The sequence below is a fragment of the Ambystoma mexicanum genome, chromosome 6q, assembly GCF_040938575.1.
Source record: "Ambystoma mexicanum isolate Mex_15411 chromosome 6q, UKY_AmexF1_1, whole genome shotgun sequence".
In the NCBI taxonomy this organism is placed as follows: Eukaryota; Metazoa; Chordata; class Amphibia; order Caudata; family Ambystomatidae; genus Ambystoma; species Ambystoma mexicanum.
Window position 1 is genome coordinate 1,303,553,175 of NC_090937.1, and position 27,937 is coordinate 1,303,581,111.

The 27,937-nt window shown below is 45.0% G+C and overlaps 1 protein-coding gene across 1 annotated transcript in view; it reads right to left on the minus strand.

Moving 5' to 3' along the window:
• The window catches only part of LAP3 (leucine aminopeptidase 3), a 518,160-nt gene that overhangs the window by 328,975 nt on the left and 161,248 nt on the right, over positions 1–27,937 (minus strand). The window contains exon 3 of the mRNA XM_069631910.1: positions 11,152–11,206. Within this exon, the coding sequence (XP_069488011.1) occupies positions 11,152–11,206 (55 nt within the window). The remainder of the gene's footprint in view (positions 1–11,151; positions 11,207–27,937) is intronic.

A 27,937-nucleotide genomic window follows, 5' to 3' on the forward strand; every position in this document is an offset into this window, starting at 1 on the left:
CAAATGTATGCAACACGTAATGGAAAAGCCAAGAGGCTGACAAAGAGAATCCAAGAGAAAGTGTATCTGTACACAGGGGTAAAACAGAAGAACCTGTGTTGGCTGACGAGCCTAGGATTTGTGGTTGTGCGACCTGTGATGGGTGGACCGTGTGGTCCGACACCTGCACCAAGACCAGGGAACCCTTAAGTGTGAAAGCCAAAGACATTGTGAAATACATCAAAAAGAAGCCCGACAAGTAAGCTAGTGTGACAAACCAGAAGGAGAGTCAAGTTGGCCTGGATTTGTGTTGAACTTTGAAAAACTAAAACAAATATCAGTTGTGGCATTGAAGTTTTGGGGAAGGGAACCCTGAGACCTGAGGAATTACAAACGCTGTCTTGAAGACAGACTCAAGACCCTTTTCTTTTGAACTCTGTTGCTTGGGACTTGGGGATGGGAACCCTGAGGATTGTGAACTCTATTGCCTTGAACATGAGAAAAGTAACCCTAAGACTTTTGTGGAACTTTCTTGAACAAGGGGCGGAGGACCCAGAAAGGAGGCCAAGAGCTGGGAGAAGCTCAGACTTTGTATTGGACACCATTTCTTTGATTATTGACATCCCTAAACGTTATTTAGCTTTCGTTGTGAGGGCAAGGATAGGTTTTGACACAGACAGACTTTATTGAACTCTTTGACTCTGACGTTCCTTAGTTTCGTTCAGGTAGGGAAATCCGACCTTAGCATCGGGCAAGTTAGGCCTTCAACCATCTGGACATTTACTTTAATAAATTATCTTATTTTGAACTTTAAGTCTGCTGTCTGTGTCTCGCTTCATGATGCCTTCACAATAGATACTCCAACTGTCCAGCTGCAGCCAACAAACTGGCTACCATAAATATTCTGTTGACATGCTGTAGGAGTAAGTATATTGCCCACTTGTTTACAATTTTTGTCAAGCTGTGATGTAGCTACACCCCAGTCGCATGTTGCCTTTTGGGGCAATGTCTCCTGGTGGTTGTAGCATTTCAGAACCTTTTTAGATTGCACACTGTTTTTAGCCACCAGCAGAGAACAATTTGAAAGAGAAATCTGTGTCAGATACAGCATTCGGCAGGTCCATTTCTCCCTCAAGATGATCGTTCCCAACGTCCATTTGTTTGCTAGAGAGAGAAATCTGTTGGGCCAATTCGTAAAGTAGTCATGTGTGTGTAATTTACTTTTTTCAGATTGTTAGAATGTTAATGTAAGAAATCTCTAAGAGGACATCACATCAAATGGGAGGGAAACTGGGTTTAGAAGTTACTCCCATCAGACTGCCTCCTTCAGTAATATGCCAAAGACCACAGAGGCGTACATCTACTGTGATGTCACTTTTGGAACACTGTCCAATCACACACATTGACCAATTAGATTGGGGATATTACACACACCTCATAAAGGTGGGGTTACTATTAGAACACCTTGTCTCACTACCTACAGGTTTGTAACCTGGTTTATGACATTAAATGCCAAGCAACAAGCTGTTTAATGTCATACCGATTAGCAATGCCAGCTTTGAATGGTTATTCCACAGATTCTCCTTTGAGAAAGTGTTTAGTTATTCCTATTCTGTGCCATTCTACCTCATGTGTTCTTCCATAATATTGGTCAGCTGTAGCTAGTTCTTGACCCCTTGGCAACTGCAGTCAATTAGGGCTAACGTGGCAGCACTCTAACATGTTTCTTTCAGCGCAGCATGATGGCTGTAATGCCTACACAATTTTTCAGTTGTTATAACATAAGAAGCAGCACTCCAATTATATAGAAGGCACAGCCATGTAAAGACCAGACATGTGCACCATTTCCAAATTGTGTTTGCCAATGCTCATGCACTCGTACCAATATTTGGTTCTGTGATGTTCTTCTGCTTGCCTTTTGAACAGATTCTGCAAATAGCATACCAAGTCCATTACACTCATTTGCGAAACCCACTGCAGTGCTGTGTTGCTTCTTGCTCTGTGCTTGAGTCAGTCGCACCAGTGAATTCATTTTCTGTTACCCACCATATGCCGCAGACGTGTCACACTGCCCTGATGTTCTCACTGTTAAGAATTGCGTGCTACTTGCCTCTGCACTAATAAACTCCAGACTAGACTATTGCAATAGCCTTCTAGCTGGAACAACATGCTCAAACATACAAGCGCAACAGGTGCAACAGAACGGCACCGTTCGGGCCATCCATGGCATGCCTAAATACGCCCTTGTATCCGATGCTCGGAGGACATTACATTAGCTGCCAGTACAACACAGGATCACGCACAAGATCCTGACGTCATTTAAATGCTGCGCCAACGCCTGTCCGATATAAATAAAGGATCAAGTGAAGACCCCACACATCAGGGAGACAGCTCCGCTCCTATGCCTTCCCCACTCTCTCCCAGCCTAGATACAAGCTGGCGCGCTTTGGTGGGACATCATTCGACGTCCAGGGTCCTCTACATTGGAACTCACTTCCCGGGCTTATACGCCTGAATAGCAATCTAGCACTATTGAAGAAGCAAATTAAAACCTACTTTTTCAACCTCAACCCTGGTTAAATTCAGTACCGCCCTGCCTACTCTGCCTGATCACTGACTCTGCTGATGTCCTGACCATGGTTTGTCTTTTATGTGTGCTCTGAGGCCCATGGGCATTTAGCACATTATAAATATTAAAATAAAATGAATAAAATAAACTCCTGCCAACCACTCCCCTCCATTTGCTCACCAACCAGCAGAGACGTCCGTGACTCTTTGCTATACTCAGCCCTCCAAATATTGTGGCCTACAACTCCCATCAGTTCGATACAGCATATTCAATGGTGGGCAATCGGTGTTGTAGTCCAAAGAAACATCTAGGAGGGCTGGTGGTTGCCCAGCAGTGCTTTAGTTGCATTCCCAGTCTGTGCAGTGGGTATCTCTGCAACCTCAGCCTTTCCATCAGTCCTCTCATTTCTCCTCAACTCTGTCCATTTCGCCCACACTCACACGATCATGCACAACCCTTACAGTCCCTTGCTAGGTCTGTTTTGACTTCGTTACTCATCAAGTCATGCCTGCCAGAATCACAGCCTACCGTTGTAATATTTTACTTATGCAATTTCCATCAGCTAGGCTTTTAAGTTTAGTGCAATTTATACTTTTAATGTGCAGAACGGGGGCACTTTCCAAGAGTCACGATTTCATCAGTCATTTGGAAAAAACAGGGATAGAATTTATTATGCACAGTTAGTATAGTAATACTGGATTCCAATGGGATGCGGCATGCCGTGAGAACATAGGTGGATGGGAAGGAAAGACTGACACAAGAAGGGTACCCGAAGAAGAGCAGTTACTTATGTCTCAAAACATGTACATTGCCTTGTGCAGGAATATAAATGAGCTGTCGATAGGAAACAATGCAACTGAAGATATACTGCATCAATAAACGGATCTATTCAGCAACAGGAGAGTAATGTAAACATTACTATCCTATTGTTGTGTTCAGATTTATGGACCATGATTAAAAGTCTAGCTGCCTGGTTGAGCACTCGTGGCAGACAGGTCAGATTTCTCCTCGATTAGCCTAGGTCAAAGATGTTCCCAAACTACTCTATGTTTGACTGAGCTGCATAGAGGGTCATTCCTATGGCAACCAGCTCACCACCTATGGACATATTTTATTCTTAATTGGCTGTTGATTGCATCATGGTCAATACCAATTGACAGTAAATCTTATTAAGGCTTTCTCACCTATTATGGCTGCTTTTTGCCAAGACACCATGTTGACTTTGATAGTTGCTTTTTCCAATTGGATTTTAGAATTTTAGGATTGTGCAGACCACAAGCCTCCAGCTCTCATCTCCCTACCCTCTGAGGACAGTATTGCATATGAGTTCATGCTATACCCATCTTTAATATCACTTTGGGAAGGAGGAGCAGACTAGTGAGAACTAATGAGGTAGTCTGTTGCTTTTGAAGTGGCTTTTGAAATGGTTGTCTGGTCTTGACTAGACAGAGACAATGACAGTGATAGCTGCATATTAATTGATAAAGCTTTGCCTATTAAGTGTATTTATTGTGTATAGTTACAATATTAGTAGCAATGTTTCTTTACTATTTATTTCTCATAGTAAAACTAATTACACTATGCAGGGGAATGTAAGAGCATTCTTTGAGTGTTCATTATTTGGAATCCAGTCAGAAACATTATAGGACATATTGAAGGGTGGGGCATCTTTGTGAAGTATTGACATACTGTATAGGGTGCATGTTTTGATATGAAAAGGGTAGGTTTGAGCAGTGGGCCATCAATAAAATATATGTGACATTAGTAAACCAGTCTTGTGTGGATGAGTAAGAGTAGCCGCCCACTGCAGGGGGTTGTTTCCTACTCTCTTCCGATGCAGAGACAGGTATGTGCTTTTTGCTAACTATTCCTACCACGGCCCCTACGGGAGGATGGTCTATACCCCATGGGTGGAGGAAAGGCTCTGTGAGGTACATGTGATACAAATCACATCCGTGAGCATTGTTATGATCCACCAGAACACTTGGATTTCAGTTGTAATAAATTGGGTGCCATTATCAGTTCTCATCTGGGATGCCTGCACTCAAATATTGCCATTAAGTACGTTGATGCTTTTTGAGGTGAGCACTCCCTGCCCCTCTAAACTCATTTGAAGTTGCAATCCAAGAGCACTAGGATAAATACTTTTGTTGACCACCAATGTTAGACCATGCTCTGTTGGGGACATCTGCGAACTGAAGTTGTTTTCATGACACCTGCTTAGTTTTGCAACTCAGCTTAAATGATATACAGTTTACCGTATCCAACATCGCCACACACCCTGGCCACCAATGCATTTTTTTAACCCTTCACTTGGTCCTATTGCCGCCCAGGTGACCTGCATCTACCATTTTCATTACACAACCACTGAAGTCTACAGAGGGAGTGGGGCGCACCCTTTGCTCAATATTCCACATCTCATTTCCCACAGTTCTGGGAAAATATAGTTATAATCAGGGGTGTCATTTTTCACAACCTCCCGCCCATGCTTGATACCCTGGCAGATTCATTTGGTCTTCATCTCTCTAGATTTGCCATGAATTCATCTATGCAAACAGAGACAGCTATTTGCGCCCCCACGCATCCATCTGGTTTGTCTCCCCCTCCTCCTCAGATTCATCTGCAATGACTGGTTAGCCTTTATAGGCAGTCCATCACTACATTCTTATTTACCTGGACATATATCATCCTGCGAACAATGTGGGTGTCACTGTCGACAGTACCTTTCAACTTAACATGTGTAATAGGGCTTTGTGGTTGATAGACCAGTAAACTCCCTGAGCATCTCTCCAGCATGGAGCAGTTTTGTTTTAAACCCGTACGTGCACAAGAAGCAAATGCTATGGTGACTTCTCGCTGTTGGATCTGGGTAAAGAACACACCCACATTCATGTCATTGGCATGCACAGTGATGGTGGAATTGGAACAAGTCAAATGGTTGAACGGTGGTGGCATTATTTAGCTCTCCTGTCAATACTAATTCCACCATTCAAACAGTGCTGTTTTTGAGTAACTCCTTAATATGCTGTGTCTTGCTAGTAAGGATTGCTATTCATTTTCAGTACTATTCTACTAACCAAAAACATTACCTCTGTTGGTTCTCATTTGCAGAACTAAATATGGTGTCCACCAATTCCTTTAGTTGAATATCATGGTTTGCCACGGGTAGACACCCTACTTTGCCTTGAAGCAGCACGTCTCTAGCTTCAGAGTGAGATCCTCCATTTTACTAATGTTCAGTACATCGGGCAAATGAGAACCGAGATCCCCATCATTCTTTTCAGTGACTTTGTCACAACTGGCACCCATTGTGGACTATCTGGGACTCAGCCATCACCATAATCTTCCCTGGACAATACCCATCGATATGTTTGGCTTTACTTTCCATTTGCAAGACTTTGGTACTTCCTTCTTGTATTTCACAAACTACATATTCTGGTTATTCCTGTGCAGCAGTTTTAGGACTACAAGCCCCAGAAGCCCTAGAGAATAGGGCTGCTTTCACTTTACCAGGTCCAGCCAGAGAGGTGGCAGATTACCGTTGGGTACAGCCAACAAGCCTGTGTCAGCACAGGGTGGGTCAGTAGTTAAGCAGATGCCTTTAGGATAACTGGGCTCTTGCGCGAAGTTCGCTGCCAGACCCTTGTGCCTTGAACCTTGGATTTCTGATGTGTCTTATTGCTGCTGTTTCTAGAACCTGCTCCAGTACCCTGTGCTCCCTGCCCTGCAGTCCTGTTCTTCTGCTTTCCATCTGCAGCTTTGTTCCCTCTGGCCTGCAACACTGTACACACTGCCTACAGTTCCCCTGCTCCTCTGTCTGTAGCCCTCTGTTCCCTGCCTGCAGCTCCTTGCTCTGTGCCCGTAATCCATGTTACCTGGCTTTAGCTTCCAAGATTCCAGTCCTGCGTCCTGTTATCTGTCTGCAGTCCCACCCTTGTTATTCCAGTCCAGAGTTACAGTTCCATGTATTCCTTGTTGACAATCTGCATTTCAGTCCTTGTTATTCTAGTCCAGAATTTCAGTCCTGGGTTTTCTTGTTCCTGGTCTATTCTTCAGTCTGCTATTCCTCAATTCTGGTCCTTAGTTTGTAGTCTACAGTTCCACGCCCAGTCTCCTGTATCCTTGAACTTTGATTCTGGTCTTCTGTATGCTCTTTCTTCCAGGTTTCTGTCCTGAATCTTGCTCACTTTGACTTCCTGTTTACCTGGATATTTCAGTTACTATTGTCCTTACTTATGCTTGTGTAACTCCTTTGTTCAAAGCCTGACTGCTGGGTTTCAAGGGAGGCAATCTCTGCCCCTTCCCATTGACGCATCTCAGTTTTGTCCATGTTTGTTAACAATGTTATGGTTCCCGTTTCAGGGGGAAGCAACTGTTCCATTCCTGCTGGGCCCGTACAGGCTTCAGTGGGGAGTATTTTTTCATTGTTCATGCCTTAGGGTCCAGAGATAGACGCCCACTCCGGCTGCTCCTTTCCATGAGCATTTGGACCAGGTTTTGTAATAACAACCAACTTAGGTTAGTGTTTCCCCTTACCCATGGGAATCTCTTCCCTCACTCTGTGTTCACCCCAAGCGGAAACCTAATGCGATGGTCTTGTTTCCATTCCCTGCACCTTTCGGTTCACTGCATTGGTTCCCCTTCTATAGTTATTGGCTACCCTTCCTTGTATGCAGTACTCCTAAACTCCTGTCTCTTGTGCACTATTTTCACCTGGGCTTTGGGGGCACATCCCTGAACCCAACTCCCTGACACACTAGGTGTTCTCTTGATAACAGTATGTCCCTAGTGTGTCAGCAAACAACTCTTACATTGTTTACTGTAAAACCGCTGCCATGTAGGTGAAGCTGACTAGCATACAGTGGCACCAATCAGCTCTCACTGGCATGATGAATGTTAGGGTGCAGGTTTCCTCCCAGAGTTCAACCTGATGGTATGCCGAGGAGATCAAGGGTGGAAGACACTGTTGTGAGCCAAGGTTCCTCAGGTCCACACTTGTACAGTTATTGGGCTTATGTACCATTCCTGCTGGGTGGAACCTTTCAGACAGTTCGATTATGGGATTACCACACAGCATGTTCAATTCCTCCTATAGTTCTTCCCTCACAGAAACAGGATCAGGCCCGACAGTGGGCACTGGGAGAAGCACCCTTCTTTTGCACTATCCGATCACTAATCAATTGTCATTTATAAACACCTCTTGGTATTCTTCCACAAAGTCCTTTGATGTGGTCTAGTATTACTCGGATATGGTTAGAAAGAGGCAAGTTTCTACCTAGGAGCAACTATTTTTAGTGCAGCTGATGATCCCAAACTACAGCTGAGCCTTCCCCTTTCCACATACATCCTGCATATTGCTGCTCTATCCTATCATTCTATCTGTGTAACCCCAACTATATAGCCCCGAATATGGCTGGGACTTTTTTCATAGTGCCTAGGCTAGATATCAGTCTTGCAGAGACTTGCAATGTTCCTATTAACACAAACATGTGGCAAGCCCTATGAGATCCAACAACAAAATCACCTGTTCTATGGGTTGGTTTCCACTCAGAAAGGCCAGTTCATACTTTCACCATTAACTTCCACCAAGTTCCCACAGTCCCTTCTTAGAACTATTGGCAACAGTGAAAATGAAGTCGGAGGCTTCAGAGTTGCCACTGTCTTGCATGGTTCTTTTCCTTTTTACTTCACCCGTATATGTGTGCAAAATATTCCTTATGCAGTACCTCTGGCATTCAGACTCCAATGATGGTTTCTCCCTTTAATCATTACATACCCATATCCAGGTATAGTTACTAGGTGGCAGCTGTGCAGCGCTTGGAGATTATATATATATATATATAATGACTAATAAGGTATAGTGAGCTTCTCTTGTGAAAGTTAGATGTACTATGCACTGGGACATGGCCAGTAAGCAGACCTTGTCAAGAGGGGGATGAAGTATCTACCACTGTGGGCTGAAACGCAGCGGACCCACACACAAGATAGGGGAGGGCTTAGATTCCTCTTTTGTATCCTCTGTTATTGTAACACCTCCCGGGCAGGGAGAATAGGGGAAGATTGACCTGGGGAATCAGTGGGGATGGATGACCAATGGGGAGAAAGTGGGAAATATAAAGGGAGAGCTGGAAGATAGGACGTTGTGGGCTGTTCGGTTGTAGTCTGCTGAGGCAGTGGTGGACCAAGAGGCAGGTGGAGGAAGGGAGAGGAAGAGGATTATACAGGCGGTGTGCAAGGTGAGGTTTTAATTGGCGAGCGGAAGTTCTACTGGAAGTGAATATGCGTGTGTATGAGTGGAGTGGTAGTAGAGAGTACAATTGAATGAGAAGGCATGTGAGGAAGTGAAAGGAGGATGACTGGAAAAGAAAAGTCGGAGAAGAGGGGAGAGTAATAGTGGGGGGGGGTTAAAATCAGAGGCTGAGAGTAAGAAGGGAGGGAGAGAGAACCAGAGGAACAGCAGAGAGTGAGGGAGAGAAATGAGAGAGTGGGTGAGAAGGAGGAAGGATAAGAAAGCGAGAAGTAGATTGAGGCAGGTAGAGCGAACAACAGGGTGTGGAGGAAACAGCAATGGTGAAATCCAAGATATCTGAAGGGCACACATCATTCCAGTGTTTAAAAAATATTGGTGAGGAACCCGTAGATGGCCCTCGGAGGAAGTTCAGTTAGAAAATGCTTTAGTCTCTATGCCATCATAAACAGTCCGAGAACTCTGCAGCCAGCAAGGGTTACAGATCTCTAGCACCAGCCTGAGGTTAATTGACGTCAGGGTTCAAGTGGGAGTGCTCCTTCCTCGGATAGAGGGAGGACCATAATGCCCATTGCGGAAAAAATGAAAACACTTGAACTGTCTCTGTGAATTGGTGACTTATTGAGGCCATCTGTGGCAGTACCAGTTCCTTGTACCCCACAAGGTAGCTCCCGCTTGGTGATGCTGGACAGCCAGCACCTGCTCATTAAATACGTATTTCGCTCCCTGAACTATTAGAGTGCCATAGGCTTGTGCGTGCACGAGCACACGGCACACTAAACGTGCATGCCAGGAGAAAAACTGCTATAAAATGTCCAGGCATTTGTACGTTCTTTAGGCAAACAACTACAGGCCTGTGGGTCCACTGCCTTCACACATTACTGGGGTAACGTCCTGACGTAGGGAGTGCCTATTTCATAGAAACACAGGGCGAGGAGGCCCGTCTTTAGGGCACATTGTTCCAGTAGAGACAAACAGTAGAGAAAGTACTTAAAAAGAAAAAAATGAAAAATTATTTTTCGGGAGGAGGAACACAGAGGGCAGATGGAATTGCTTTCAGATTCTTTCTAGTTGTAAACAGTGCCACGGACAAACATACACCTGTGGAGGGAGCAAGAAAAGTGGAGTAGTCGGTAGTAGCAAGGACCTGCCATGCTCCCCCTCCTAAGGCCAAACCAAATACCTGCCTCTGTCCCCCTTGTCAAGACTGCAACAGTTTCCACAAAAACGACCCTGCATAAATAGAACAAAGCAAATACGAATTGGACAAAAACATTCTATGAGGGAGCCAGAGAGAAAGATGCAAATGGAGAGAATATCATGAATGCAGGGCGAGAGCAAGCCGTATCGCTCATGTAATGCTTTCAGCATGTGAGTAGCATAGCATCCGTGCACCTCTCTCGGCTCGCCGTCAGCAACCTTGGGCCAGGAATCAAACGAGCCAAGGCTGCAGCATCCAATATGAACTGCATGAGTGACAACGGGAAGGAACAGCGGCAGAAAGTGCAGTATTACACAACTGCAGAGCGCTCACATACAGCATAGTCTTACAACAGCACGTGACGCTGAAAATGCTCAATTTTGTAGCACGCATGCCCCGACTTATTGTCAACTGCATATATCGATGGTAATCGCACTCCAGAACATAGAAGGAACAGGAGGAATCTGCAGGTAAACAAGAATCTATGAGGTTAAAACAACGAAGTAGAAAATGATGATACATTATTACGTTTCCTCTGTCTGACGTAGCAACAGTAAAACGAAAGCATAAAGGAGCGAGAGCGGCCGTGGCCATGATTTAAAGGTGTCCCGTTAGATGCGTGCACCCAGCACCGAAATAAATAACAGTTGTACAGTTTTATATGCAATCAATACACATTCTTTAAGTTTAGGATTGGACCAGCTGGCGAGTTTAAAAGTTACAGCCCCGAGAAAGGTGTGGCACAACATAGTGTTTTGTAAAAGTCAGCCACCTTGCAAAGATATCATGGAGACGACCAGCACTAACGATACATAAGAGACCATAAAGGGAGAAGGATCGTAAATCTCAAAAGAGAGCCCTAGAGAGGGGAAAAAAAGGGTCTTCAATTTATGTTGGAAAACACGACCATCCCATTTGGATAGCTTGCATATAGGAACTAAAAGTAGGCCCAAAGATGCAGATCCGAGTGAGATTCCTTACTGGAAAAAGGACAAGCAACATCTAAAGCCAAAAGAAAAAAAAAAAGTGCGCATTTCACTTTTTTCCTTTCAGATCACCAACGAGGAGTCATATTATAAGCATTACCAATAATATACAACAATGCTAGTGGATGATTTCTTAGATATTAATTATTTACACATGGCACTTTCTTACCTGATGAAGACCATAGAGCGAACGACTTTTGCCTTTTTTTAGCGGGGGGCCAGATCTACGAAAACAAAAAAGGACACCAGAATTAGATTTACTGATAAGGCCAGTTCGCAAAGATAAGTATGTTTATGTTTAGTATTTGTAACGCGCACCAGGTACCCAGAGGCTAACGGGCAGGCACTCGAACACATAAAACTAACAGCACTGATAGAGAAACATCTAGGTCATCCCGGTACAGAGATGGGGCATTCAGGATAATGAACAATTTGAACAATTAAGAGAAGAGCAGAGTCGTAAGCTTGTTCTGAAAGACTTCTGTGGAAGATATAGTTCTTAACATAGGCGTTAAGGCATTCCAGGCAAGTGGGGCCGCTAGGCCGAAAGCACTGAGCCGTGCCTTATTGGAGCAGCACAGAGGAATATTAAGGAGATTGGCGTTATCTGATCTTAGGGCCCTGGTGCTGTGTTTGATAACAATGGCTTCTATCAGATAGGTTGGCATTTGGCCCATTTAAGCCAATGGAGACTCTTTCTTGCCTCAGATACATGATCTCTCCTCTGGAGGCATTTAACAACTCTCACCGGCCCATTTTGAATTACTTGGAGACGTTGAAAATCTGATTGCGGGATGCCCACTAACAAGCTACAACAATAGTCCAATTTGGATCCTATTATGGCCCTGGCTAGTGTGTGAGTTTTTTTTCCAGAGATGAGGACGCAGACGGCGAAGAGTTTAATAAAATAGGAAGACGAGGAAATCAAGCTATTAACCTGTGCCTTCATATTCAAATTTTTGTCAAGGAAGATACCCAGAGTTTTCACCTTGTTCATAACCTCAATAATACAATTTTCTATGTTAAAATTATTATAGTTAGAACCCAATTTCTTAAATTTGCCTACTGATCCTACCAGACCATTTGCAACCATCCTTAAATAAACTTTGGTGATATAGTTTTCATCCTCTTGGTGTGATCCAGAGATGGGGAGGACGCATTGCGTGTCATCTGCATAGTTTGCAAATATGATCCCCCTCCTCTTCAAGCATTGGAAAGAAGGGAATCATAAAGATGTTATAGAAGCACAGGGAAACGCATGCTGCCTGTGGAACCCCATATAAAAGTGTTGTGGGATTCGCTTCTGCCAGGTTGCTTGCGACCCTCACTTGCCTGTCCTTCAGAAAGGAGATCCATTGTGTTGCTTCAATGGAGAAATTGGCATTATCCCTTAACCTGGTGGACAAAATGGAAAGGTCCACCAGGTCGAAGAAGGTGGTATTAGTAATCGGTCTATAATTAGACGGTGTTAGTGGACAGAGGTTAGCTTTCTTCAGGAGTGGAGTAATCCAGGCAGTTCTTTATATTATCCGGTACACGGTTTTGCATAAAGGAGGCATACACAAATTTAGTGAGTGCTGGGATCAAGATGGGGGAGCATTCCTTGATCATATTGGAGGAGCGGGGGTCTCCTTTACAACTCGTACTCTTAAGTTAAGCAATAGTTTTAGCCAATTCTTCTTCGGAAATAGGCATTGAATTAAAGGTAGGCTGTTCCTTATCCTTAGTAACATGAGAGTAAATATCTTCCAGCTCTCGTTTATTCAGGGAGAGTTTTCACCTCTATTGTCTCTCTGATTTTTTCAAGTTTATTAAACATGGCCTGTCGAATTTCTGTGCACCAAGACTTGGTTTTAGAAATAGGGTCTTGCATTGTGCCTGGATTGTGCGATTGTTCCTTTAATATTTGGAAGAGTTCTTTGAAGTCAGATTTTGCGTTGACTAGTTTAGCATTAAGTGACTCCTTTTTAGCTATAAGAGTAGCTTGTTTGAATTCAGCTGCAGCAGTTTTATATGCTGCTAAACTGCATGGTTCTCCGAGTTGGCTCCAAGCATAAAAAAAGCTTAGTTTTCTTAGATTTAAGTTTCTTAAGGTCATTGTTAAACCAGGCATTTCTCTGCACTTGAGTTTTTTACTTAACTGGGACGAATTTCTCTGTGGCCAAACTAAGGGAGTTCACCAATGTGGCCGACATGTTTTCCAGATTGATTAGATTACCAATTTTACTATCGAGGGCTGAGGCCCAGGGGCTCAGAATGTCTTTGTTCAGGTTTTTCTGGCTTCTAATAGCCACAAGCAGTTTAGGCGGAATCCCTTTTTTTTGAAAAATTCAATCAGTGAGTGAATACATATGCAGACGTGATCCGACCATGGGCATGGCATCACCTCTATGTTGGTCAAATTCAAGGTTGAGACCCAATCCAGGGTATGTCCTTTAATATGAGTGGGGTCTCTAATGTAATGGGAGAAACCCAATGAATCAAGTGTGCTCTCCATCACTTTGGCAACAGAATCCGTATCGCAGCCCAACCAAAGATTGAAATCACTGAGGAGAACTAATTTGGTGTTGGGTTTTATGAATGATAAAAGGAGACTGTTCATTAGAGCTGGGAAGGTGGAATCTGAGATGGGGGTTCTATAGAGTAGAAGGATGTTAAGTGTAGTTTCAGCACTGATAGCTATTTTGTCTAATAGGAGTTTGGATCCTGGGATAGTGTCAATCTTCGTCTCCCATGTTTTAAGCGTGGATCTAATAAGAGCTACCCCGCCCTCTGTTCTGCACTCTATCCTGTCTCATCATGTGGTAACCCCCAGAATGGCTAGCGTAAGAGTGGGGTCAGCCGCTTTGTGACTCCATGTCTCTGTTAAGGCACAGATATCAAGATTAAGTTCTTCAATAAGGGTAGCAACTTCCGTGGCATGTTTCAGGAGTGACCTAGTATTGAGTAGTAGATATTTTAGAGTACAATGAGGTGAGGATGTCTTAGGGGTATCTTCACATTACGCTGGGATGGTTATGGGCTGTTTGGAAGAATCCAGTGTTGTATGAATTTTATGAGGGTATGGTTTAACAACTGGAGGTACTGTATTTTCCGGCGCTTTGCAACACATTGACTTGTCGCTCTGAAATACCTTAGATGCGGACTTACCCACATGGGCCTTAGAAGCAACCTCATGAAAGGTTGCAGCGGTAAGGGGTATTAAAGCATCACATAAGTCAGCCGAGGGTGCCAAATTGCAGAGCGTACCTGACTCATCATCTATATGTGTGTTAATGAGCTGATGCAGGAGTACAAGAGGTGTCCAAATGAGGCACTGAGATGGGTGTGCCCTGTACAAAGCCATCATATGTTTTAAGGTTTTGCTGATAAGAGGATATATTGATTAGAGATGCTCTGTTAACGGGTGTGTGGCATAGCATCGAGTTGTCCTTCTGTAGAAGCGTCATCCCAAGCATGGGGGCCTTGAAAGCAACCTCACAATGGGGCGAGGCTATAAGAGAAGGTGGGGCGTCAGATATATCTAATGAAAATAAAAAGGACACCAGAATTAGATGTACTGCGAAGGCCAGTTCGCAAAGATAAGTATAAAGTCATAAAATACTGACAGTGGACGTGGCAGGCGGGGAAGGTAGAAGATTCAGGGAGTCTTAACAAATTGATATTTCAATGCTTTCTCCAAAACTATATCCCAGAGGCCTTTTCAACATGTTGCTATTTATAATGGTCTACCTCTAGCCCCACCCCAGATCCTCTTTGTACACTTAATACGGGGCAGGCGAGCCACTGTAAATAGTGCCCAGAGATTTCCTGCACCTCCATGAGGATGAATCGGAAAGGGATCCCTCTATAGAGAGAATCGATTTCCCCCAAAAATGTCTTAAAAAATAAAACATTCCAGGGTAGGGTTTCACATGGAATGGAAAGAGGGATTACTGAAACAGCATGGACACACTTCCGGTCCTTAGCAAAAGCTGATAATGTGGTTTTGTGTGCTTTGGTACCGGCGGGTTTTATTCCTATGGTGCATAGTCAGAGGACATGGAACATGTATCTGGCCAAAATGGTAGCAAGTTGAATGTTTTAGTCATCCACTGACATGCCATAGAGCAAGGAAATGTTTCCGAAGAAAAACTACAAGTTAGAAGCTGGACATTATCAAAAGCATAACTAAGAGTATGGTCAAGTACAAGAGCAACAATTGGGTAAAACCATTGGAAGATAAAGCAATTTCCTCAATGATCACAATATTGAAATGCTTCAATTGAGATTCAAACCATTGCGGGTATGGGGGGAGGGATACATAGAATTAAAGATTAGAAGTGAGGAGGAGAAAAAGAATAAATATAAATAAGAGGAACTCTGAATCAGATGTTTTGAGAGGGAAAGAGTGAAAGAAAGATGGATTGATAGTTGTTGGTTAAAACCGGCAAGTAGAAAGATAATGTAGTGACAATCCTAGAAGACAATGAAACTAACTGCGGGAAACTCAGGGACAGTTTACTACATGCAACAGTCTAGCCAATGATTTAAAGCAAAAATGAAATTTCAACTGACAACCTCCCCTAGACAAGACCTTCTGCCAGAGTAGGTGGCCTTGTTGTGAAATTCCGGCCAGTGCTTTTCAAATGTCTCCACTGGATTCTAGATTTGGTGGAAGCGGAAGGAGGGTTCTACAACCTGAAGAAAGCACAGTAAATCTGGACTTCTGATGTGTGGTTTGTGAAACCTTTTTATGGCTAGGAATCTGTGGTTTTCCGAGCTGTTGCAGGTTAAAAGAAAGTGTTCCCCCAACAAAAAGTAGATCTGAAAGGGAACCGGGACTGAGAAATCTAATGCAATACAAAGTTCAGGGTTCAAAGCAAGCAACATAATGGCTGACACATATGAAATATCTACTGAATGTCATAAATGGAAATCGAGCACAAGCCAACATTTTAAATGACAGACACACCCAAAAAACCATGATTTCTTTTTAGAACAGTACTAAAATAATTAAAAACACAAGGCATGGAGCAAATAAAGTGCAAACTCCTCAGAGAAAAACATCACTCTTGAATATATATATATATATATATATATAGTGAAAAAACTTTGTTAAAGGGATGTTATGGTTCCAAGTAAAACCAAAAAACTCTTGAAATTCGCCAGTTATGGTAAACTAAGCAACCATAACTCGCGCCACCACCGTGCACTGCTAAGACTAACACCCAGGACATCAATGATGACATCACAAATGTCATTGATGACAAAGATGACATCACATGTGCATTTACTTTTCATGAAATGTCTGTACAAGGTATTCTTATAATGTTGAGAAAAAAGTGTCAACGATCACTGGAATAAATATCATGAGCTACGTAGTGCATTAAACAATGCATTGATATAAATAGCATTCTATTATGAAGTTCTTTACAGTATACTAAGCTACTCATGCAGAAACATAGGCATTATGTACAGCATACATGATGAAGGTATAATATTCATAATGTTGATATGTTGAATAATTAAATGAAAACTGTTTTCTTATTAGAGTTTTGTGTACTGTGAAATATGTAATAAGTAGCTAATAAAACCCACGTATTATATAATTGCATTATTACAGACAAAACAAAGACACAATAACACATACAAATATGGGTACATACAGGGAAAGTGAAGTAAGCAAAAAAGCAGAAGTAGTAGCAGAAACAATTCATAAATATAACTGATTATTTTTATGCTAATAAATGATTGCTCTGTTTCAAAGCTGCCATTTACCCTATGTATATGTATCACATGATGTGACTGGACCCTAAGGAAAGTAGTGCGAGTACAATGTATACAAATATGACCATATACAGGGAAAGTATAGTAATAAAAAAAAAACAACAGAACTATCAAAAAGTGCTGATAACTCTACTGATTATTTTAATGCACAGAAAGGATTGCTGTCTTTCAAGCTTGTGTCTTCCCCTATGTATATGTTTCATAGGATATGACTGGACCCTAAGGGAATTACTGTAAGAACACACTTAAAGGATAAGTCTACAAGTATAATATGTTTACAATTAAAACCATGTGGCCTAGATTTGTCAGTAAAGGAAAAAAGAGGGAGACAGACATGTGATGTCAACAGTGATGTCATCAATGACATATGTGATGTCATCTTTGATGTCCTGTGTGTTAGTCTTAGCAGTGCACGGTGGTGGCGCGACTTATGGTTGCTTAGCTTACCATAACTGGCGAATTTCAAGGGTTTTTCGGTTTTACTTGGAACCATAACGTCCCTTTAACAAAGTTTATTTACAGAATTTCATAGGTTTTTATTAGTGCAACCTAACCATAACGTCCTTTTCAATGGATGAAGACCACTAGCATCCTAGGTTCTCAAGGTGGGAACCCGGGGTGGTCAAAAAAAGGATTTTTCTTCCCAAACGTAGGAAGGAAAATCTTTTACCAAGATGGACACCATGGAAAGGGAAGGCGGGGTGTATAAAGAGAACACAACAGGGCGTAGGTGGGGGGGACCAGGAGAGAGACACGGGGCATGAGCGGGGGGTGATGGGGAATAGGAGGGAGACACGGGGCATGAGCGGGGGTGAGGGGAAACAGGAGAAAGACTCAAGGCATGAGCGGGGGGTGGGGACCCGGAGAGAGACAGGGGGCATGAGCGGGGGGTGGGGGCAACAGGAGAGGAACACGGGCATGAGCAGGAGGTGGGGGGTACAGGAGGGAGACACGGAGCATGAGCGGGGTGGGGGGAACAGGAGGGAGACACGGGGCTTGAGCAGGGGTGGGGGGTAACGGGAGAAAGACACAGGGCACGAGCGGGGGTGGGGGGAACAGAAGAGAGACACGGCATGAGCGTGGGATGGGGAACAGGAGGAAGACACGGGGTATGAGCGGGGGGTGGGGGAACAGGAGAGAGACACATGGCATGAGCCGGGGTGGGGGTACAGGAGGGAGACACGGGGCATGAGCGTGGGGGGCAACAGGAGAGAGACACGGGGCATGAGCAGGGGGTGGGTGGGAACAGGAGGAAGATACAGGGCATGAGCGGGGGGAACAGGAGAGAGACACGGGGCATGAGCGGGGTGTGGGGGGTAACAGGAGAAAGACACGGGGCATGAGCGGGGGGTGGGGGGAACAGGAGAGAGACACGGGGCATGAGCGGGGGTGGGGGGAACAGGAGAGAGACACGGGGCATGAGCGGGGGTGGGGGGAACAGGAGAGAGACACAGGGTATGATCGGGGGTGGGTGGGAACAGGGGGAAGACACGGGGCATGAGCGGGGGTGGGGGTTACAGGAGGGAGACACAGGGCATGAGCGGGGGGTGGGGGGCAACAGGAGAGAGACACGGGGCATGAGCGGGGGGTAGGGGGGACCAGGAGGGAGACACGGGACATGAGCAGGGGCTAGGGAGGAACAGGAGGGAGACACGGGGCATGAGTGGGGGTGGGGGGGAACAGGAGAGAGACACGGGGCATGAGCAGGGGGTGGGGGGAACAGAAGAGCGACACGGGGCATGAGCGAGGGGTGAGGGGGAACAGAAGAGACATGGGGCATGAGCGGGGTGTGAGGGGAACAGGATGGAGACATGGGGCATGTGCGGTTGGTGGGGGGAACAGGAGAAAGACATGGGGCATGAGCGGGGGTGGGGGCAACAGGAGAGAGGCACGGGGCATGATCGGTGGGCAACAGGAGAGACACGGGGCATGAGCGGGGGTGGGGGCAACAAAAGAGAGGGCATGAGTGGGGGAACAGGAGGAAGTCACGGGGCATGAGCGTGGGGTGGGAGGGAACAGGAGGAAGTCACGGGGCATGAGCGGGGGGTGGGGGGAACAGGAGGAAGTCACAGGGCATGAGCGGGGGTAGGGGGAAGAGGAGAGAGGCACGGGGCATAAGCGGGGGTGGGGGCAAAGGAGAGAGACACGGGGCATAAGCGGGGGTTGGGGGTACAGGAGGGACACACGGGGCATGGGTGGGAGGAGCAGGAGGGAGACGGGGCATGAGCAGGGGGTGGGGGGTACAGGAGGGAGATACGGGGCATAAGTGGGGGTGGGGGGGCAACAGGAGAGACACACGGGGCATGAGCGGGGTGGGGGTACAGGAGGGAGACACGGGGCATGAGCGGGGGTGGGGGAACAGGAGGGAGACAGCGGGCATTAGCGGGGGGAACAGGAGAGACACGGGGCATGAGCGGGGGTGGGGGGAACACGAGGAAGACCGGGCATGAGCGGGGGTGGGGGGAACACGAGGAAGACCGGGCATGAGCGGGGGGTGGAGGGAACAGGAGAGAGACACAGGGCATGAGCGGGGGGTGGGGTGAACAGGAGAGACACAGGGCATGAGCGGGGGGTGGAAACAGGAGAGACACACGGAGCATGAGCGGGGTGGGGGTACAGGAGGGAGACACAGGGCATGAGCGGGATGGGGGTACAGGAGGGAGACACAGGGCATGAGCGGGCGGAACAGGAGACACACGGGGCATGAGCGGGGGTGGGGGGAACACGAGGAAGACACAGGGCATGAGCAGGGGGGGTGGAGGGAACAGAAGAGAGAGACACGGGGCATGAGCGGGGGGTGGGGAGAACAGGAGGGAGACATGGGGCATGAGCGGGGTGGGGGGGGAACAGGAAGGAGACGCTTACTGTGCAGGCGGCAGAACCCGCTCCTGTTACCAAAGCCTCTCGATGGGATAAACAAAGATGGCGGGCGTCTCTCAAAATACGATGCACCGAAGCCAATGGGAGAGCACGTCACATGTCTGCGGACATCACGCAAGCTGCTTGCCCAATCCCTGTCCTGCCTGCGGAGCAAACAGGGAAGTGTGTCCGCGAAGCAGACAGATATCACTAATTTGTTTCACTTACATTTTTTTTTTAAAACTACTGGACGGATTTACACCAACTAAAAAATAATTTAAAAAAGCACGCTTTCGGGACCAAGCCGCCGCTCCTGCCGCAAATTTGGTGTAAATCCGTCTAGCGGTTTGGGTTGTAGGCGTGAGCCAGTTTTTTCATATTATGTCTATGGGAAAAAAAGAGGTTTTGGGATCCCCCCCCTATAACTTTGCCCCCCCGGACCAAACCTCACCAAACTTTGCAGAAAAATTCAGAGTGGGCCATATACTTTTTCTGCAATGTTTGGTGAGAATTCGTCCAGGGGGAGCGAAGTTATAAGCCACCCAAAAAGTGTTCTTCCTATAGAAACAGCAATTTAACCATAACTACATGGCCACTACCTTATTATATATATATACATATATATACATAGCTGAATAAACGTTGTTATAAAGGGATGTTATGATTACAAGTAAAACCGAACAACCTCAGAAATCCGCCAGTTATGGTAAGCTAAGCAACCGTAACTCGCACAACCACTGTGCACTAAGACTAACACCCAGGACATCAAAGATGACATCACAAATGTCATTGAGGACACCACATTTACAATACATTTTGATGAAGTCCATACAAGGGGTTGTGTTTATAATGTTGGTAACAAGAGGTCAGGGGGGATAGAGAGACCTATCCTGGGTGGTGGTGTTAATACAGGAATGTAATAACACACACACACAACCCGCCACCCACCCCTTCCCCTTCCCCACAGCCCCCCCCCTCCCAACCTCCACCATAGAAGTACAATATTTGTAATCTGGTAATTTTGGATAGTAAAATAATGAATGCTACCGTATCAGAGTTGAGGAATGTTAAACATGGAATAAATAGCTAATAATTCAAGACTCATTACATACTTGTGTTAGTACAAACAATACATATTAAGATCCACAGTGCATACAAATCAGAGACACATACAGGGAAACTAAAGTAAGGAAGAAAGAAAATCACCATAAAATGCCAATAACCTTAAAGTTAATCATCATATATACAAATGAATTGTGTGTTTGAGGCCTGCATATTGTCCCATATATGTGCACCATGAGCCGAGACCAAACTCTAAGGAAAGTACTTTAACATTCAAGATGGTTAAATTCTAGATATAACACATTTTCATATTGCGACTGTCAATGAACAAAACTGCCTGACGTAGATATGTCGGTAAACAAAATCAAGTGGCACAGATAGGTGATGTCAATGACATTTTTGATGTCATCTTTGATATCCGAGGTGTTGGTCTTAGCAGTGCACGGTGGTGGCACAAGTTCTGGTTGCTGAGCTTACCATAGCTGGCGAATTTCTGAGGTTTTTCGGTTTTACTTGTAACCATAATGTCCCTTTAACAAAGTTTTTTCATTTAATTTCCTGGGTTTTTACAAGTGCATGCTAATTTCCAACAACTTACTAATATCATACTTAGCCCAATATAGCAAAACAAAATTCCACTTTACAAATCACCTTAAAACTCTAATATTTCCCACCTTCTAGCATAATTTTTAACACTTCTATACACTTTTTGCAACTTTTTCCACTGTTTTTATGTCCGACTTCATCGCAGACTTCTCAGACAGCGTCACGTAAACGCACGTGCTCAGCATGATGACGTGTTTGCGAACGCGTCCGCACTTCAAGCTCAAAATGTACCCTTGCACAGCTCCTACACCTACTGGTTATCCATTAACAATCTAGCACAGAGCACATACTTGGAAGAATATTAGCAAAACTGCTATTTATCTTGAAAATGGCATCAGCTATTGCCATCCCTCTTCCCAAAGAGCCACCACCACCAAACCGCCAGCTGGAGGACCTACACAACAAAAGAAGCACAGTACTTCAATAGACAAAGAAGAGGACCATGCAAATGAGTTAGAGGTAGTGCCTACCTCTAGCAGCCAGAGAGAATCATGGGTGTGGTAGTTATTTACCACTGTTGGGAATGTACCAAAGGCTAAAGCTACCAAAGTGAAATGCACTGAGTGCTCAGTCGCGGACTAACTGGAAAGTACTCCTATGGGACCACCTCTGTGCGCTGCCACAACAAATCCAACCACTGCAATGCTCTCAGAAAGGTTGTTCCTTTCTTAACCAGTAGTAGGCGGTCTTCCTCCACCTCATCTTCCTCAACCAATACTGTAACCACACAGCTTACTTCTGTGTGACACAAAATCACACCAGCTACCTTGCAAGCGATAAAAGAGTCTGTTGATCCATATCTTTCTAAGACAACAATACTCTGTATATACTACAAGACACCACTCAGCAGGGAGAGCAATTTCGAAGTGCCTTTGAAGCTATAATCAAGGAGGATGAGAAACACTGCCTCCTACCTTAGAAGTAACAGACGCGCAACATCTTCCCCTGTCCAAACTGCCCTTCCATATTTGTGGTTGGTGACTCTTCCCTCATTTCCCCCCCACCTTACTTTGACCTCTCCTGCAAAAAAAAAAAAAAAAAAACACAAAATATAACACCAAAAAAAAAAGGTTTGTTTAGGAACCACCTTTCACAGTTAAAAAAATAGAACTAAAAAAATAATTTTATAGCCTCCTCTACTTTGCATTTCTCAGTAAAGTAGATAGATTCAATAAGATTCTCCACCATTTCCATTAGCATTTTGTGTTATGCTAATGGAAATAATGTAGCGTTCATTCCCCGTTCCCGGGGCTGGAACAGGGATAATGGCCCGGCAGCCCAACTTATCGGCCAAGCGAAGCAAGGGCGAATAATGAGGGCTCAGGATGGTTATTCCCCCCCCTACCACCGTTTCAGACCCTGCAACAGGGGATGAAGGCCATTAGCACCCCGGGTTCCCAGCGCGCGGCGTCCCGCTGCAAGAAGGAAAATCGTTTTCCAAGATGGCCACCATGTAAAGGCGAGGCGGGGCTACGTACAGAGCCCCTCTTCCCTTTCCATGGAGGCCTGCGGGAGGCGAACAGAAGGAGTGAATGAGGCGGCGGCACCCGCCGCTGCCGAAATAAGATAAGTGGGGGTATGGGGTGGCGAGGAAAAAAAAAATTATGGATTGTGGGGAAGAATATGACAGCGAAGAGAGCCTGCCGTCAGGCATCTTGGAATGCGGGCTTGTACCAACGGTTCAAGCCTGTGTTCCTAGCCACCCGATTGGCTGGCTCCTACCCTGCATCCTAGCTCAGTGTCCACTATACCCTAACAATATAACCAATGCCAGTGCTCCTGGCTTTCAGCCATGGCCACGCTATAAATCAATGGGGCATAGGCTTCAGCCACACTTTCCCCAATAAGCAAATCAGAGTACACATTTGCGTTTGCCGATGGCCAGGCCCACTACCCAGACACCAAATGTATATCACTAGTTGTTCAACTTCCATTCTTACACTTTGGAAAAATAAAACACAAGACATATTTCCAAAAACATGCTTTCATGTCCTTGCTAATGCTCATCGCACACGTTTGTTGTAATCTAGTCCACCACTTCAGGCTGTAACCGCAGCAGAATATTTTTTCCATTCAAACCTACCGCTTCAGCCATGCTGCATGCCCCAATAAGCCAGTTACAGTACACATTTCTCCTTTCTGATGTCCAGGCCCATTGCCCAGACACTAATGTTGGAGCACTGTGTTGTGTACTTATGTTTTACACTTAAAAAACAAACACAGGACATATTTGCAAAACCATGCTTTGCAGTTCTTGTTGATCCTCCTCGTGCATCTTTGCTGCAATCCCATCCAGCACTTCAACCTGTACCCATAAGCACATTTTATTTTCCCGTTCAAACCTATCCCAGTTTCAAAAAACTTTACCACATAGCCAGTCCCTGGTGGCCATGCCCATTTTATCCCCATTGCTGGTCCCTCGTGGTCATAGCCAGTAGCCAGATTGTCCAGGTCATAGCCTTATGCCATGACCTGTACAATATGGCCACAGGCTATACCTCAGTCACCAAAGGTATATCACTATTTATTTTAACTACATTATAACACTTAATAAAATAAACACACATTTTGCATGCTTTCAGGACCTTGCCAATGCTCCTTAACATGAGTTTACTGCAAATCCGCCCGTGTTCTATTTTTTCAAAAGTGTCAAAATGTACGTACATACAATAGGCATATAACTTAGTCCCCACTTGACAAGATCCATTCCAATTTTGCATAAACATTCATGTTTGGGTATATAATCTTTCTCAATACTTTGTCCACATTCGTCAAACGGCAAGTCATCTAAAAATGTTTATAGCCCACTCTAATTTTGCCCCCTCTTGACAAATCCCACCAAACCTTCCAAAAACATTAATATCTACATCTAAAATCTTGTTGCAAATTTTTGTGCAGATTTTCTCAAATGGTACCACATTTATAAGCCTTCACAAAATTCTGGGACCACCCCTCAAATTTTGTTCCCTCTTGACAAAACAGCACCACACTATCAGGTCTAGAATAAAATTCCAAAATGTCTTGCTAGTTTCATTGAGTGGCGCCAAAGTTATAAGCCATCCAAAAAACTGCTTTTCACCAAACCTGTAATGCAAAAATAGGCCTAGATGCCCCCGAACATCTCAGATGTTCGCAAACATCACAGGACTGACCCAGACAGTTTGCGGACTTCAGGGAAGAAAAACGTCTGTTTTTTGTCTTATTAAGGCCATATCCCATCCTCATCACCCCCTTACCTCCCCAGACATTATTTGATTAGTTTGACAAGTGCAATGCTGTGTTTAATATGTTTAAACCACGCTGTCCGCGGACACCTGCCGCAAATTCAACATGGTGGATGTTTTTCACCATCCAATCAGTGGGCGCGTAGGATGTCCGTGGACATCATGCCCCCCTCTGAGCCCCGTCCGCGAAGCAAACAGGGAGGTGAGTCCGCAGACTAAACCCAGATATCACTATTTTATTTTTTACCTAATTGTTGGCTGTTTTACAAAAAAAACTACCGGACAGATTTACACCAAATTTACAAAAGCACACTTTTGAGACCAAGCCCGCCGATCCTGCCGCAAAATGGTGAAAACCCATCCAACGGTTTGAGCAAAAATATTTTCCCATCGCTTCTATGGGAAAAACCACAAATTTTGGGATGTCCCCTATACATTTGCTTCCAATCCTCCCCCCTTAACAAAACCTCACCAAACTTTGTAGTCAATCTGACAGGGCATATACTTTTTTGCAAAGTTTCGGTAGGATTTGTCCGGGGGGACAAAGCTATAAGCTGCCTAAAATGAGCTCTTCCTATGGGTTGAGCAACTTAACCATAACTACGCCTCCCCAGCCCCAAACAGAACATTGTGGTAAAAATTTATCAAAAGATGAAAAAATTAAAAAAGTGATTAAGAACAACAAAAATCCCAGTATTTTCAGCCTAGCCCCATAAATTTTTCCATAGAGAAAAAGTGTATCGATTGAAGACCCGTAGCACAACAAACGATGGACAGATTTGTACCAAATGAGAAAAAAATTGGGCACAAAGTACTACTTCTTTTGCTGGTTTAGGGTAAATCTTTCCAGTATTTCTTAATAGTCGATGGACAAGAGTTGACAGAGAATGGGGTACCACTGGTCTCAAAAACATTCATATCTCATATGGTGCATTGCAGCAGATGAGGGTTTTCAGAAAGGAGAGTGGTCACCTTGTATTACTAATAACATTTGACTCGCTGAACGGATATGGATGGATGACATTTTCCAAAATTAAAGTTGGTCAGTAATCCCCTCCCCCAATACCCTAAAATCGAAAATGTTGGCAATATTTGTCAAAAGAAGAAAGTTATTAAGAAAAGAAATTAACCCTGTTTTCGACCAAGTCCCATTCATTTGCCAAAAGAGAAAGTGTATCGATTGCATTAACGTCGCAAGACACGCTCTGAAAAGAAGCTGTCGCATGAACCGAAGAGTGATGGGGCAATGGAAGAGGTCAGGGAGAGAAAAGGCAATTGAGAGGAGTGGGCGGTCCAACAAAAGATGGGTACAAATGTGCCCGTGAGGATGGGGAAAAACATATTATCATAGCATTTATTCCATTATCGCAGGAATTGGCTAAGCTATGCTAACTCAGAAAAATGCATAATCAAAAAGGATTCCTTGGAAATTATTGTGGAAAAAAAACAATGTTATATCTGCAGAGATAATATCTAGCAAATAGGTGGCAATGGATCTTTGGGGGTGAAAATAATGTTATGTTATAAGTTCTTGTAAAGCGCACGTACGACCCCATGGCATCTTGGCGTGGAGTAGAGGCAGGTGACACAGAACAGACAAATCAACATAGAACCTCAGAAGAGAAGGGTCTTCAGAGCTCGCCGGAAGGCCAGATGGTTGGACGTTGCACGCAGTGCCCAAGGCACTTGGTTACATGCAATAGCTGCAGCCACAGAGAAGACACGGCCGCCGGTCCTGGTCTGTCTAACGCGGGGGACAGATGATAGTAGGGCAGTCCTGGGACCGGAGGGGACGAGCAGGAACATAATGGACACACTTTTGAGGATATTCAGCTCCTAGCCTATAAAAAGGCACAGTACACCAGACACATGGATTTAAACAATATTCGCTTTTCGATAGGGAGCCAGTGCAGTTGTTTCAGGAGCAGTGACATATGCGTGCATGCCGGACTATTCTAGCTGCCGCATTCTGAAGCATTTGAATGCCGTTTATTAGGTAACATGGTTGGCCGAAGTCTAGGGAGTTGCAATAATCAACTGTACTAAGGACCAATGCTGCTACCACCGGAGCATGAAAGGAAGGGCCTTCCGCAGGGTGCACAACTTAAAATGGCCAGATTTGCAAACAGCACCCACCTGCTCGGTCATAGCCAGGGAGGATGAAAATGTAACCCCTAGGTTTCTCACTACGGGGGACAGAGCGGGGATAAGGACCAAAAGAAGCCGGCCAGAAATCAGGGGTCCAGTAAGTGAGTGGACTAGTTGTTCCTGTCACAAGGATCTCGGTTTTGCTGCCATCGCGTTTAAGAGAGTTATTTGTCATCCAGGCACCCAGGTCCTCCAGGCAGCTCCTAAGCAGAGTTGCAGTCTCAGGGCGAGAGACATCTAGGCGAACCAAGATCTGTGTGTCTTCCGCATAGGAGTAAAAGCGGAAACCATGAGACATGATGAGAAGGGGGCAGATGCAGATGTTGAAAAGAATTGGCGAGAGCTCAGATCCTGGTGCGACTCCACAGAACAGTGAAATGGATTCGGAACGAAAAGGGACCGGTCAGACAGGAAGGCTGCGAACCAGTTCAGTACCTGACCTCCAAGGCCTGCGCTCGACAAATAGGACAACAGAATGGAATGATCTACTGTGTCAAACGCGGCCGACAGTCGAGCAGGAGAGCAGCTCCCACGCTGCCTGGATCAATTAGGCGGGTGAGGTCATCAAATACAGAGTTCAGGACCGATTCAATTCCTCTCCTTGGTCTGAAGCCAGACTGAAATATATCAAAAACCCAGACGTTTTCATGAAGGATGACAGGAGGGGAGAGACCAGGGCCTCAAGCACCTTCATCAAGAGGGAATAAGGGAGTTGGGACGGAAGTTAGCAAGCACAGCTGGGTCCAGAGAAGGCTTCTTCAGGAGTGGGAGTACACAGGCATGCTTCACTGTGCTCAGAGAGACAAAGCTTCACCTCACTGATGAGGCCCAACAAGGCTGAAACACGTGTATGGGGTTGCTTTTGGTACTCTTGTTCAGAGAGGAATTGCCATAGCATTTCGGTGCTGGACTGTCCCTGTGGGCGGGACAAAGACTGATATGCAAATGGTTATTTCCCATTTGTGAAAGGTACAGTGAGCAAAAAGCGTGTGCTGCAAACTCTCATCTAAGAACAGGTTATCATGCTATGTTCTTTCTGGAGAGGAGCGCCTGCTACCTTTTTTGAAATAATAGTGATAAATGACTCAGGGTCACAGATAAAGTCTAACGTGTTGCCCAACTGATGTGTCGGTTCGTGGATTAATTGTGGGATGTCAAGGTCCAACATTAGAGAATGAACATTTTCGACCTGACTAACATTATTAGAGTCAGCAGGAAGATCGAGGTCACCTACCACCCAGAGATTGGGATGGGTAACCGGAAAAGCAGTATAAAAGGAGGCATCAG